Genomic DNA, 14,380 nt, shown 5'->3' with positions numbered 1-14,380 from the left:
CTCCTGGGGCAGGCGTGGAGTGGGAGAGCCAAGTCCAGCCAAAGTAGGTCTCCTGGGGCTCCTCTCCTTGCTGGGGCCAAACCGAGGAGGACTTCAGGCCCCTTTGCTGGGTCTGTGTTCTAGTTAGTGGGTCAGTGGCTCAGGCTCCAGGTATTGCCACGGTTGGAGCTGCCCACTGCCTACCATGTTCCTGACTCCCCATGACCTTGGGCTTCTATCTGTGACCCTCAGCTGTTCGTCTGCCAGGTTAAGTCCAAAAGCTGGCGCTGTCATTTGTGAGCTGCGGGAGTTAGGAATGGTGAACTTCTCTTTAGCCCCATTTCTTCGTCTATAAGATGGGGAGGATGACACCCACCTTAGGGGGTTGTCAATGTATCACGTGAGATAAGGCAGGTGCTCAGCGTGCTACTTCCCTCATCCTCTTTGGCCGCACTCACTCCCCTGCCCCTGACTGTCCTTGGAGCGTGGGAGAAGTCCCAGCAGGTACTGTCCCGGTAGGCTCCAAGAAGATACTTGGGGGAGTGATTTCCTAGGGAGCATCGGGGAGGGGGTAAGGAGTGACCCAGGGAGCGCCCAGGGTCTAGAGAGAGGGGCCGGTGTAAGGAGAAGGCTGGCCGCCATCGCCGGCCCTTCCCAGGCTCCCTCTCCAGGCCCAGTGTTTATCCCTCCGCCGCGGCTGCTGACACGCGTCGCTGACACCCGCCCAGGCTGGCCTGGGCCCCGGGCGCGGAGGGGGCGGCGGGCTGCTGGCGGCCTGCCCGGGGGAAGCCACACAGCCAGCCTGCAGGCTGGGCGGGGGAGAGGGCGCGCCGCCCGGCCGGACCCAGCCAGGCACCTGTGTCAGGGCGCAGCTGCGTTCGCCCCCTACTGGGGATCTCAGTCCCCGTGGTGCTCCCTGCAGCGGGGAGTCCCCGGACAGTGTTGGTGACGAGAGACGGTGGGGAAGGCCAGGGAGCCCCCGCGGGCTTGGGACCGGGTTCACATGCTTGTTCATCCCCGCCCCCCATCCGCCCCGCAGGCCGCAAGTTCATCATCGCCAACGCGCGGGTGGAGAACTGCGCTGTCATCTACTGCAACGACGGCTTTTGTGAGCTGTGCGGCTACTCGCGAGCCGAGGTGATGCAGAGGCCTTGCACCTGCGACTTCCTGCACGGGCCGCGCACGCAGCGCCGCGCCGCCGCGCAGATCGCGCAGGCCCTGCTGGGCGCCGAGGAGCGCAAAGTGGAAATCGCCTTTTACCGGAAGGATGGTAGGCGGGGTCTGGGCGGGGACTCGCCGAGGGGGGCGGGGCGAGGGGCGGAGCCTAGAGAGCAGAGTAGGGCCCGGTGTAGGGCTAGGAGTAGGGCCTGGGGTGGGGGTGGGGGTTAGCTGAAGGATGGTGGGAGCTTGAGCCGAGGCTGGTTCCTGGGGCGTGATCCAGGTCGGAAAGCTGCCTTTTGCCAAGGGAGAGGCGCGGTCGGGTCTGTTCACCTCATTCACTCCGGTGGGATGGTTTTCGGGCTGGCAGAGGGGGTGATAGGCTGTGGGGCCCGAGTATGTGGTTCCTTTCTCCCTGGGCAGCGGTGGGCACGAAGAGCTGGTGAGCGGGAGTTTCACCCGGCTGCGCGCTGACCTCCGGACACGGGCCTGTGGCCACCCTAGGGCTGTCCCTGCTAGGTGACTGGTTTCGAAAGATGCCACTGAGGGTGAGGCCACGCAGGCCGCCGCACCTCTCCGGCCCGGTTTCCCTTCCGCACTTCAACTGCACCTGGGGGCAGTGTGTGCCTCTCCCAACCTCCGTCCCCTTTGTCTCCTCCTTACGGCCCCGCCCCTCCACCCGCTCCTACTCCAGGTGTCTCTGCTCAGCCGCCGCCTCCCGGCCCAGCTGCTCTGGGCTTCCGGAGAGCGGATAAACAGAACAGGGGCGGGGCTGCTTCTACACCCCGTGCAGCACGGCCTTGGGGGGCCAGCGAGGGGGCTCTAGAAAGAGCTGCTGGAGCAGCCCCAGGCCTGCTGCTCCCCAGCGTAAGTCCAGTAAGCATTTGCCGAACCCCCGTGAGTCAGGCATGGAGCTAGGCTCTTGCAGATGGAGCAGTCTGCAGGAGAGATGAGGTTCTTGCCTTCAGGGAGCTTGTTGGCTGCGCACGGGGAGCCCGATGCCCTTGCGTGTGCGCCAGGGTGGCTCTGGTCACCCTGTAAAGGCTCACACCCTCCAGAACCCTGCTACTGCAGGTGTGCAGGCTGCGGCAGCCCCGGACAGTGCTCGGGCCATGGTCTCAGCAAATCAGGGCTGTTTCTGGCAGGCAGGCAGGGGCTGTGACACTGAAGGGAGTGGTGGTTTCCATGTTCTGGACTTGGGGCTGTGTTTCACTTACATTATCTGATGCGATCTGCACAACAACCCTGGGAGGTAGAAACTATTTTTATCTCCCTTTTTTGGATGAGGAAGCTGAAGTTCAGAGAAATTCAGTTACTTCTCCAAAGTCGCACAGCTGGAGTGTGGCAGAGCAAGGAAGGGCACCCATGTCTGTCTCCTGCTTTTTCCTCCTGTCATATTGAACACATATTGAACATATTGAACATGGCCTCTGAGAGTTAGAGGTCTGTCTGTACACTACTTAGTGGGACATTTCTATTTGAAGTTTATTTTAATTATTTTTAAAGAGTTATTTATTTGAAAGGGAGCATTATGGGGAGGGGGAGGGAAAGACAGACACAAGAGAAACATCTTCCATCCACTGGTTCTCTTCCCAAATGGCTGCATTGGTGGGGGCTGGGTCAATCTGAAGCCAGGAGCTTAGGAGCTCCATCTGGGTCTCCCACATGGGTGCAGGGGTCCAAGCACTTGAGCCATCTTCTGCTGCTTTCCCGGGTGGATTAGCAGAGAGCTGGATTGGAAGTGGAGCAGCTGGGACTCGAACCATTGCCCACCTCGGATGCTGGCATTGCAAGTGGCAATTTAACCCACTGCACCCTACCACTGGCCCCTGAATTTTGATTGTAAAAGCTTCCAAACCACTGGTGCAGTGAAAAGAAAGTGAACCCTTAAGTCCTGGGTTCAAGTCTAATACCAGAGATATTATAGGAGTAGGTGATCAACTTCCCTGAGCCTGATTCTCCTTCTGGGTTAATGTGCCTCACTTGGGAACTGCACCAGGACACTGGACTTTTTTTTTTTTTTTTTTAAGATTTATTTATTTATTTGACAGGCAGAGTTACAGAGAGAGAAGGAGAGCCAGAGAGAGAGAGAGAGAGAGAGAGAGAGAGAGAGAGAGAGAGAATCTTCTATCTGCTTGTTTACTCCCCAAATGGACATAGTGACTGGGGCTGGGCCAGGCTGAAGCCAGGAGCCAGGAGCTTCTAGGTCTCCCATGTGGGTGCAGGGGCCCAAGGACTTGGGCCATCTTCTGCTGCTTTCCTAGGAACATTGTCAGGAAGTTGGATCAGAAGTGGAGTAGCCCAGGCTCGAACTGCTGCCCATATAGACTGCTGGTGCTATAAGCCGTGGCTTTAACCTGCCGTGTCCTGGCACCGGCCCCGACACTAGGCTTTTTCGAGAGCATTCCCAACAGGGTCTTTCTGGGCCAGCACAGTGCCAGGCCCACTATCGATGTTGCATGTGCCCGGGGGGGTTTGGCTCTCTGAGCACTGCTGTCTTTGGTTGCAGTATGTGTGGGGCCCTCTTAGGTGGAGCGAGCCCTCCCTCCAGGCTCAGCCCGATTCCTTTGGGAGAGGATGACCACGGACCACTTCTGCAGAGGAGCTATCACAGAATCTTAGTGACCTAGAGGATCATCTAATCCAGCCCACTCGGGTTACAGTTGGAGAAACTGGGTGATGGCGCTCTGGTTACTGGCGAATCAGTGGAGGGAGTGGGACTAGAACCCAGGTCCCTGACCCAAGTTCAAACTCTTTCCCCTCTCCAGGTGACTCCTTCAAATGGGGCTGTGACCCAGAAAAGCCTATGCCAGCCACCTCTGCCTGCTCCCTTTACCTTCACCTAGTTTCCATGGAATCAGATGTCTCCTGTTAGCCAGCAAGCTGGCCTTGGCCCTAGGCCACCAGGGCCCACCTGTCCTGGCATTCTAGGCCTTGGATGGTGCAGACAGTCTGCCCCTCCCCCACCCAGTACAGTCAAAGAGCCTCTCTTCCTCTGCTTGAACACATTCAGTCCCTTGTGTGATCGATCCCACGGTCAGACCTGGGCAGCGTGCGCGTGCTTGTGAACGGGGCCTACTAGGGAGGCAGAGGGCAGGAATGCCGGAGCTGCCTCTTGTTTCTGGCCAGGCCTTCCTCAGGGTCTTTGCTTGGGCCAGCCCCAGGAGAGTGGGCCCCTGGGCTGCAGCCCCAGGGAGAGACGGGGGCTGGGAAGCAGGCAGGGCGTTCTGCTGGCAGGCACCGCAGAAGACAGCTGTGCTGTGTCGGTGCCTCTAGCCTAGCTCTGTACAGTATCAGGCCTGGAGCCAGACAGCCCCGTTATTTAGTTAGTTGCTGGGACCGCTGGGAGGTGGGGAGGTTAGACTGGGAGAGTGTGGAACTGGAGGGAGCCACACACTGCGCGGGGTTCACCGGCCTGTGTGAGGCCCAGGAAGCACAGCCCAGCAGGGAGGGGTAGTGGGCTCTGCTGTCCCTGGAGGGGCACCTCATTCAGCAGTGCTGGCTTGGGACACACCTGTGCCCAGACATGGCCATGGCTGCAGGGGCTGTGGCGCCTCTCCTACTGGACCCCACAGAGGTCCGCTCTCGCCATCCCTTGTGTTCTCTGTTCCCTGCTCCGCTCTCTGTGCCCCGCTTCCCCACCCCTGAGCTCAGCCTGCCTGCCTTTGTCCCATCCCCCAGGCTCTTCCGCTTCCCACATCTCTGTGTCTGGCCTTCTGACCTGAATGGCTCTCTGTGTGCCCCTTACCTCCTTCTCCCCACATCTGCCTCTCTTCTTCCTTCAGCACCCCTGAACCTTCCTCCTGCCTCCCTCTCCTGAGACCCCTTCATTCTGTCTGGCCCTCAGTGCATCCAACGGTCCTGGCTTGGTGTCCATGTCCCTGTGTCCTGGAGAGCTGTGCATGGGTGGGGAAGGGGGTGTCTCTGGAGGAGCCTGTTGGCTTCCCCACTCCAGCCAGTTGCCATGGTAACAGGGTCAGAGGCCACCCCCCCTCCAGCAGCAGCTGACACTGTGGCGGGAGTGGAGTAGTAGGGACCCATGGTTCAGGCCTGTTACTCAGAGTGCTATGCTCCCAGGACCCCAGAGTGGCCCCAGGGGATGGTGGCCTCCGAGAGAGCCAGGGGTCCTTTGTCCTGGCTGTGTGTGCTGTGTAGCACCAGTCTACTGTCCCTGGGCTTGACTGCAGTCTCCCAGGCTCTCACAGAGGCACTGCGGGTACCAGCCTCACTCCTCGAGTCTCCTGCCACCCTGTGCATCTCAGGCTATTCTCCCGGTCCCCATTCTCACCTTCCCCAGCCGACCTGGGCCCGTAAGTCACTGTCATGTTCCTCCTCCAACATGACTGCCCTCGTCATATCAGGTACTCGCCCCCCCTCGCTTTTCTCAGGCCCCGAGGTCCCCTTCTGTCCGGTGGGTTGGCGACAGAGGAAACTTCCTGGAGTGGACGAGTGGATGCCTTGAGGCTGGGAATGCAGGCGGCACAGTGGTTGGTGCCTAGGGAGTGTTTTGTGTCCTTGACATGGGAGCGGACCTGAGTGATACCAGGGGGAACCCAGAGTAGACATGGGGAACTCTGCTCATGTGGGACTGAAGCCACGGGGAGCTCCCGTCATCTGCAGGGCAGGTGTCCAAATTCCCACAGCTAGGGCCAGGTGAGGGCAGCTGCAGAGCCCCACGGTTCAGGGCCGGCTGCCTCTCCCCAGGGAGCACTGTCTCCCCGAGGGGTCCCCAGTAGGTCCCAGGTCTCTGGGGGTCACTCCTGAGCTGGGACAGGGTGCCCTGGCTTGCTGGGGGTGGGGGTGGATGTGGGTCTGCCTGCCCCAGTCCCACCCCAGGAGGAAGGCCAGCCTCAGCTGCCCTGTGTCTGGAGAGTGTCGGGAGGGTGGCTTCTCCACAGGGTCCTCTGTAGCCCCGAGGAGAGGAAGCTATGTAAATATTTGCGTAGAGCTGTCTGGGATGGCAGCAGAGTTTGATGGTGGCCTTGGGCTCTGGGGAGTGGGGGTGGTGGGGGTGGTGGTGGCAGCAGGGCCAGCGCTGGGGTGCATTTAGCATTTTGTGTGAAGGAGTTTTTAACAGGCATGGATGGAGAGCCTCCAGGGTCAGGGCCAGGAGAACAGGGGAGGAGGAGAGACAGCAGGGGCTGCTTGAGCTGACCCCCATAGTCCCCTCCTTGTCCTCAGGCCAGGGAGCCATGAAGACTGGCGCTGTGAATTGTGGTTGACCTCAGATGAACCTCTTCTCCCAGCCAGGTCTCTGTCCTCTGCCAGGCTGGGTGCACCTGATGGGATGCGGCGCCTTCCCCTTGGCCCAGCGGCTCCCTGGGTCCCGGTGCTGGAGGAACTCACCATGTCCCTCTTCCCCTACCAGGCCCTAAGGTCCACCAGGGCAGAGGGCAGGCTGCCTGCTTTGTCCTCTGTTGGATCCCTTGTGCCTCATATGTAGTGGGAGCTCGGGGCGTGTTTGCTGATGGACAAGTGAATGCTGGTGGGCAGTGTGCTGTGTTGCAGAACTCCTCCTCTGGGGATCAGATGGCCTGGGAGCAGTTTCTATTCAACTACAGACTTGCTGGGTGACCTTGAGAAAATCACTTCCCATCTCTGGTCCTCAGCCTCCCACTCTGAAAAGCCTTGAAATAAATCATGTCGGGGCTCAGGAGGAGGAGGAGGAGGCTGTGAGGAAGGCGGGACCGGGGGGACCACGGCCTCCGAGAGAGCCGGGAGTCCTCCGCCCCGGCTGTGTGTGGGGCACAGGGGGAGGCGTGGGGGTGCTCAGAGCCTCTCCCACCTCAATGGACTCAGGAGGCCCGAGTAGGAGAGTAAAATGTTAGAGCTTCCAAAGAGAGCAAAGCTGGGTCGGGAGGCAGAGCGAGGGATGGTGGCCGCCGTGGCAGCTCACGTGGCACGCTCACTGCTGTGACCACCTTCACAGCCTGCGCATGGGGCTGCAGGCTTTATCACAGGTGGCCTCGTCATTTTGCAGGAGGGAGACTGTTGCTTAGGGAGACTGCCGGTGGCTGCCCTGTTGGAAATGCCACCTCCAGAGCCCCGCCCGATGTGGAATGCCACCACAAGGCTGCCTTGTCCCACAGGGCCCTTGTCCGGGGCGTGATGGGCACAGGCCTCGGGAATCTTGGATGTTAGAAGCTCCCTTTCTCATTTTGCTAAGTGGGATCATAGCACCTGTCATCCATGTGCTCTCAAGAATAAGGTGACTGGCATCGACAGGGCAGCAGTGCCAGGGCTCGCTCTGCTTGGCAGGGCGTCACCTGTGTGGCCACCAGTCCTGGCCTCTGCTGCTGTAACTGTGGGAAGTGAGCTCAAGCCGGGGACATGGCACCTGTGTTCCTGCTCTGCTCTCCTCCTCCCCTGCATGTTGCACTCCGTGTCCGGCTTCGCGCCCCTGCCTGCCCCGCCCTCTTCCTCCCCAGGATCCCGCTGGCCCCATCTCCTGCCCCCTTCGTAAATAACTGAAATCACAGTACTCATGTTAGTGTTTGTTTTTTCTTTCTTTTTCATTTAATTTTTTTTCTCTTTTCCCTTTTATCTCACTCCTCAGTCCCATTACCCTCCCCATAGGCAGCCATTCAGCTGTACTTACTGTGAATGTGTTGCTTGCATATGTTCTTGCAAATGTGTATTTTGTCTGGATATATGCATTTAGATTTAATTTATGCAAATGATATTGTGCTATATATTGTATTCTGGTGTTCACTTTTCTCACACAGAAACATGCCTTAGACTCTAGCTGGGCTGCTATTTGATATTGCGCCTGCACTGTGCATTCTGTGGCGTGTCCAGCACCCTTACCTGCCCCTCCCTCTCCCCCACCAGAGTGCTGCTGCAGTGAGCATCCTCACACGTGGTCCCGTCCGCTCTTGGACGTCTGTGGGATGGGTGTCTGGGAGTGGGATTGCAGGTTCACAGAACACGTGGATGGACAGTCAACCAAGTGCTGCCAGATTGTGCACCCGAACTGCCGCACCCACACTCACCCGCCTACGTGGAGCATGAGATTCCTGTACCCTGGTGTCTCTGCCGTACTTGGCATTATCTGCCTTTCTAATTTTTGCCAATCTGTGGGTGAAAGCAATATCTTGGTGCTTTTGCTTGCCCATCTTTGATTTCTATTGAGTATCTTAACAGGTACTTGAGAGCACTTTGGGTCTCCTTTTCTGTGAACTACTGGCTTATGTCCTTTGCTCATTTTTCTTTTCTTTTTTAAAAAAGTTTTTGTTTATTTTATTTTGGACACACACATCTCCCATTTGCTAGTTCATACCCCAATGCCTGCTCTTGCTGGTACTGGGTCAGGCTGCAGCTGGGAGCCAGGAACTCAAACTGGGCACTCCACCTGGGTGGCAGGGACCCTGCTGCCTCTTAGGGTGCCCATGAGTGGGAAGCTGGAATTGGCAGCAGAGGCAGGGTTGGAACCCAGTCATTCTGATAGGGGTCGCAGGCATCCCAAGCAGCATCCTGACTGCTGTGCCAAATGCCCACCCCTTTTGCTCATTCTTCTACTTAGGTTGCAGTTTTCCATTCTTCTTGCTTTTCAAGAGTTGCTTGTGTATTCCAGAAATACAAATATATACATTGAAGATTCAATATATACTCCAGATATGAATTCCTTCTTGAATTGAAATATTGCAAGCATCTTCCATTCAGTTTCTTGTTCAGTTTATCCAGGAAAAGGATATTTAATTCTAATAACAAATCATTTCATGATTTTTTTTTTTTGCTTTGTTTGTGTTTTTGAAGTGCTGTTGAAAAAAATCCTTCACCAACCTAAGAGGTTCATCCTCACTTGTGTTACCTTTCCAAGCTGGATCTTTAGTCCGTCCTGAGCCTATCTCGAATGTGGGATCAAGTAGGGATCAAGTTTTGTTTTTCCCATGTGATGAGCCAACTTTCCCCACAATCTAATAAACACTCTGTTCTTTTCCATTGATGTGGGGCCACCTTTGTCATAGGTTAATTTCCCACATAGCTGTAGGTCTGTTTCTGAACTCTCTGTTTTGTTCCAAACATTTGTCTATTTTTGCATCAAAGCCACATCTAAAAAAAAATGACATTTAGTATGTCTTAGTATCTGATAAGGCACATTCTCTCTCTTTCTTCTTCTGTTTAAAGTTGACATAGCTTTTCATGGGTCTCTCTTCTTTATACATTTTAGAGAAAGTTTATTGAGTTCCTGGACAGAAAAAAAAAAATCCCTTGGAATCTTGATTGGAGTGAGATGGGTTTTATTGATTCATTTTGGGACAACTGACATCTTTATATTTGTCCCAGTCAAAAACCCAGACTGTCTCTCCATTTAGCAGGTCATCTCTCTACTCTTTATTAGTTTAAGGTTGGCTTTTGTTTCCCCATAGACGTCTTGCACATTCTTGGTCACTGCCTGGATGCTTTATGCTTTTTGTCGCTGTTGGGAAGGATGGCTTGTTTGTGGCTCTGTTTTCTAGCTGTGTTATGACTGGTGTAGAGAAATGCTGTATATTTTTGTGGGCTGATCTTGTATCTGGCAACCTTACTGAACTCTCTTATTAGTTCTAATTGTTTATCTGTCGATTTTGTTGGCTCTCTGGAGAGATGACGCCATCATCCGTAAATAACACCGGTTTTCTCCGTCTCTGTTTGGGTCCTGAGGTCACGTGTTTTGATGCTCAAATGTTCCGTCTTGTTTTTTCCGAGGGGCTCTCGTTGGCGCGTGTACTTGTGGGCTGGTACCTCCCAGTGTCCCGTGAGTGAGGAGCTGCAGCTCTTGGTTTACTGATCAAGAAGCAGTGGCTCATTTGGCAGAGTCCAAACTGGGACCGGCTTTATCAAGTGCCCTCTCGGCTCTCTGGGAGCCAGGATGGAGTTTAGTTCTAGAAGCTTACAAAGCACTAGAGGAAGGCTCCCAGGCTGGCCCCTAAGGGACAGTGTGTGCCCAGGCTGCCCCATGGCACGCTGTGTGGAGAATCAGCATGGAGCAGGGTTGAAGGGATCGGAAGCTCAGAAATACCACCTGTACTGCTGCCGCAACCCCCCCATCAGCCGGGGCTCTAGGCGTCAGCCCCGCTCCGTGTTCACTGTTGATCAGATTTGCTATTGCTTCAGGCAAAGACACCCGAATTCCCATGGTGGCTCCATCTGCTGTTCAGACTCAAGATGGGAGCGCACCAAACGTTGGAAATGCGCCAGTCCTGCTGCCAAAGGGTGGTCAGTGCCCCTGGATATGGAAGGGAGCCTGGGGTGGAGGGGCCATGGTTTGTCCATGCCTGCAGGTCACCACCCCTGAGACCACAAACCATCCTTCCCCACTCGCTTAACCCCTGGTGAAGCTGGCTGCCCTGGCCCCTGGGCTGTGACTCTGGGCTGGAGAGAGGAAGTTCACCCAGAAGCCGTGCACAGCGCTCTCTTACAGGGGCCGAGGCTTTAGACAAGTGTGCGGGGAGAATCCCGCATGCAGGCCAGGTGGAGAAGTGCAGAAAACCTCCGACAGGGGCTGGGGGCAGTTGGCAGGGAGAGGTTCAGGGCCAAGGGGAGCAGGAGAGGGCAGGCAGAAGCTGGGGTGCAGGAGGAGGCGCTGATGCCGGCTGGCTCGGGGCTGTCTGTGAGGGCAGCTGGAGGTGGCTTTCCCCAGTGTGGGGCTCTCACCTACCCAGGGCTCCTCAGGAGCAGGACAGGGCTCGTCTCTTGAGGCCATTGCAGTGCGAGGTGGATGGCTGGAGCGGGCCTGGGCAGGGGGCCAGATGCCTTCAGAGGCCCCAGGCCCTAGTATGGCCCTAGACGTAGCTAGCAGGATCCCGCTGGAAGGGTCCCAGGAGACTGCTTTTATGGGAGTTGGGGTCTGGCTGTGGACACCCCCAACCATGCCCTGTAGTGAGTCCCCAGCACTCTGGGTTTCCCAGCTCCTCTGGGCAGGAGGGTAGGATTGGTCTCCCTCTGCACACACCCCCCTAAAGCACACTCATTCACTGGCTGGCCTCTGTCTCCCAGGCCCACAATATCCCTGGCTTTCCCTAGGCCCCCCGGCTGCCCATGAGAGTGGTGTTAGTGACATGGTGGCCCCCGGCCAGGAGCGGCTCCCGCTGCATCTTCCTGTCGCCGCCACCAGGCTAAATATAACCTGACACTGCACAGCCCAGGGCTGCTGCTCCGGAGACAGCCTCTCTGCCTGGGGGCGGACAGGGCTGCCTGCAGCCCCAACCTCCTGCCCTCAGCATGACTTTGGGCCTGTCCTGGGCACAGCTCCTCCTGTTCAGAGCGAGGCAGGCGAGCAATCAGGGTGAGGATGGTTGCTTCCCCGAGGTCACCTTCCCTGCAGGGACCTGCCACCCTGCCTCGTTATAACTCTGGATGCTTCCACAAGGCCATCTGTCATCTCAGCTGGCACCCGGGGAAGGACTCGCTTGTCCCTGCAGTACCAACAGGAAGTCTGAAGCTCAGAGGGGTGATGACCTGCTCACAGCCACTCAGCAAATGAAAGGGAGACAGCAGCCCGGCTCTTCTCGCCTGGGCTTGTTCACCTGTCTGGTTTGTTCTCTCTTCCTGACCACACTGGGTGCACAGTGAGGGCCAGTGCCAGGCCGGTGCTGTTGGCCACGGTGCCCCACCTGCTTCCCTCACGTGTCTGTCTGTGCAAATCTCTGTGGGGCTTTTCTTTCCCACCTGGTGCTGCCGTGAGAGAGAGAGAAGGCCCAGCCCCTGCTAAAGCCAAGTGTGGCTCCTTCCTGGGGCCTAGCCTGGACCAGCAGTGCCCAGAGATGGGAAGTGGTGTCTTGGACAGTGGGTGGAACTCCGGGCCCTTGGGTGGGTTTCGAGGAGGCTGGGCAGGGACACATCGTCCCTGCCCCTGGGGTCAGACTGCTGGGTATGCATTGGCATCAAATGGGAGCAAGCTGGACGATGTGTTCTGATGATGACACCGACCTTCTGTGGGGAGGGGATGAGCTGTGCCTGCTGCACCTGGACTGTGTCCAGGCCTCCCTGCCCGGTGACCGACAGAGGGCTGTATGGCCTCTGTTAACCTGCTGGGCACATGGCTGGCCTGCCCTCACCCAGGGTGTTAGGGCCAAAGTCATGGGCAGCGTAAGGAGGTAGAGAGCCTGTGGGTAAATGGGTGCTGACCTATGACTGCCCCCAGGGCACCCCAAAGCGCAGGCGGCGGTCTAGGCTGGGCTCCAGCTGGGGCTGCTGCGGTTGGTGCCGGGGAGGGACAGAGCAGTGTGTGTTTCTGGCATCAGCCTCATCAGCCAGGCTGGCCCAGGGGGCCTCTCCTTCGCTAAGAGCCATCCACCCCCTGTATCCCTGCAGCCCTGGGGGATGGGCAGCTGGATGCCCCAGGGCGCAGGGAGGGTGAGGGAGGACCCAGTGGCACTCTGATGCTTAAAGGCCACCTGGCTCTGCAGCCTCTGCCCTTTCCCCTTGAGACAGGGAATCCCACAGCCTGTTCCCCCAGCTGCCCAGGAGCGGAGCGCTCCCGGAGCTCGCTGGCTGCCTGGGAGTGTGGGCCGTGTCTGCCACGGAGTGGCTCCTAGGGGAACTGCAGCTTGGCTGCTGGGCCCTTCCTGGGGCCGGCCTCTGTCCTGGGGGAGCTAGAAGGAGTGGTGGGCTGGGTGGGGAGCTGGGACGGTGGGCAAGCAACACGGTTTCCTGTGTGCTGGTGCCAGCCCAGGCTCCCAGGGTGCAGCCCAGCCGCCTGCTCTTAGCAGTTCTTCCTGCTAGGGAGCTGAGGGAGGGTTGCGGCCCCACTGCCTGCAAGCTGCCATTTGCTCCAAGCTCATGTGCAGTTTGGGCCGTGCCTGGGCCCCTACCCCCCCCCCCCCCGCCCGACTGACCCCCTCCTATGCCCTCAGGGACCCTCACTCCCAGGATCCCAGCCAGTGACAGGATGGGGTCTGGCTGGCAGGTGTTGTGTATTGTGGCACCTTGAGGGAGACAGGGCCCGCAGGGCAGGGTAGGGGCAGGCTGGGCTTCGGAGTGCCTGGCCTGCTGGGGAGGTGACGTATCCCACCCCTCCCCGCTCTCCCCGTCTGGCTCCCTCAGTCCTCAGGCAGGGCTCCAGTTCACATTTTTGGAATAACCAGGCCTTTGACAAGAGTTATTTGAAAGGAAAAATGTCTTGGATGTTGACAAAGGGAGGGGCCCCTCGGGCTGTGTGTGTGAGTGGGAGCCGGCCCTGGCGGCCTGGGCGCGAGGGCAGCCTCTCCTGGAGTCTCCGAAGCCCAGGCAGCTTTTGAGATGCCAGGGGGCCTGGGCTGGGTGGCCTCCAGGATGCAGCTCTGGCCCCTCTCACAAAGTGGCTCGATTTGAAGTGGGGCTGGGGTGCTGAGGTGTCAAGGTCAGAATTTCTGGGGCCCTGGTGTTGGGGTCGGCATCCTCAGGCCGCCGCGGAGGGCTGGGGTCCTCTCCATTCCAGACCCTGGGCTTCTCGGAGACATGTTTCCTGGTGAGCATGGACAATGGGACCCAGATCACTGGGGCCCTGCGGGGTGGGTGCTGGGGTCTTTGGGCTAAGGTTTCCCGGTCCCTGGCTTCTCTTCAGCCCCGGGGAGGCTAGTCCCTGTTCAGGCCGCTGCTGGCCATCACCATATTAGGGCATAAACTCCAGGCAGGCTGTCTGGGTGCCAAACAGCCTCCAGCTGGGCCCAGCCCCCTGCAGCTCCCAACACCACAGCTGTGTGTCAGAGGCCGGAGGTCAGGGGACAAGAGCGGCCGCTGGAGGGAGACCCAGACAGAGCCCTCCGAGCTCAGGCCCCTCAGGCAGAGCCACCAGGGCCTGGGATGCGGTGAGTGGAAGGGCTGCGGGGTGGGCGGAGAGTTCCTGGCCAGCCCCCCCCCCCCCCCCGGGGCCGGCCCTCACCTCAGTGCCATCCTCCTCCCATTCCACAAGGTGGATCCCGCCTCTGTTAGGGTCGCTGCTCTGCCCTGGTCTCTCAGTCCGGTCCGCAGCAAGTCTTCCTGAGCCCAGCCAGATCTCTCCCGGGAATCAGGCACTGCCCACCTGCTCCCTCACGTAGCAGCACCCAGCCCCTCAGGCCTTGCCAGCAGGCAACAAACACAGGACCCCTGCTTTAGGGGTGCCGGCCCTCCCCTGACTCAAATCCCCACTGCCTCTCCTCCTGCTGTGGGGCTCAGCGGAGGCCTGGCGGGAAGGGAGAGCAGCCCAAAGGAGGCTGTGGGAGGTAGGGAGGCGAGCAGGACCGACAGATGAGGCTGGGCTGCCGGGGGCCAAGGGGGACCACATGGTTGCTCCTCCTCT

General features: G+C 58.4%; 1 protein-coding gene across 2 annotated transcripts in view; it reads left to right on the top strand.

The window, feature by feature from the left end:
• KCNH2 (potassium voltage-gated channel subfamily H member 2) overlaps positions 1–14,380 on the top strand; it is a 32,199-nt gene that overhangs the window by 1,763 nt on the left and 16,056 nt on the right. The window contains exon 2 of one of the 2 annotated variants that reach the window (XM_062192845.1): positions 1,019–1,249. In XM_062192845.1, the coding sequence (XP_062048829.1) occupies positions 1,019–1,249 (231 nt within the window). Of the gene's footprint in view, positions 1–1,018; positions 1,250–13,292; positions 13,568–14,380 lie in introns of those variants that run through there. The other variant, XM_062192844.1, reaches the window with a different exon arrangement.

The sequence above is a fragment of the Lepus europaeus genome, chromosome 5, assembly GCF_033115175.1.
Source record: "Lepus europaeus isolate LE1 chromosome 5, mLepTim1.pri, whole genome shotgun sequence".
In the NCBI taxonomy this organism is placed as follows: domain Eukaryota; kingdom Metazoa; phylum Chordata; class Mammalia; order Lagomorpha; family Leporidae; genus Lepus; species Lepus europaeus.
The sequence above is the reverse complement of the archived record's forward strand: the minus strand, read 5'-3'. Positions and strand labels throughout refer to the sequence as shown.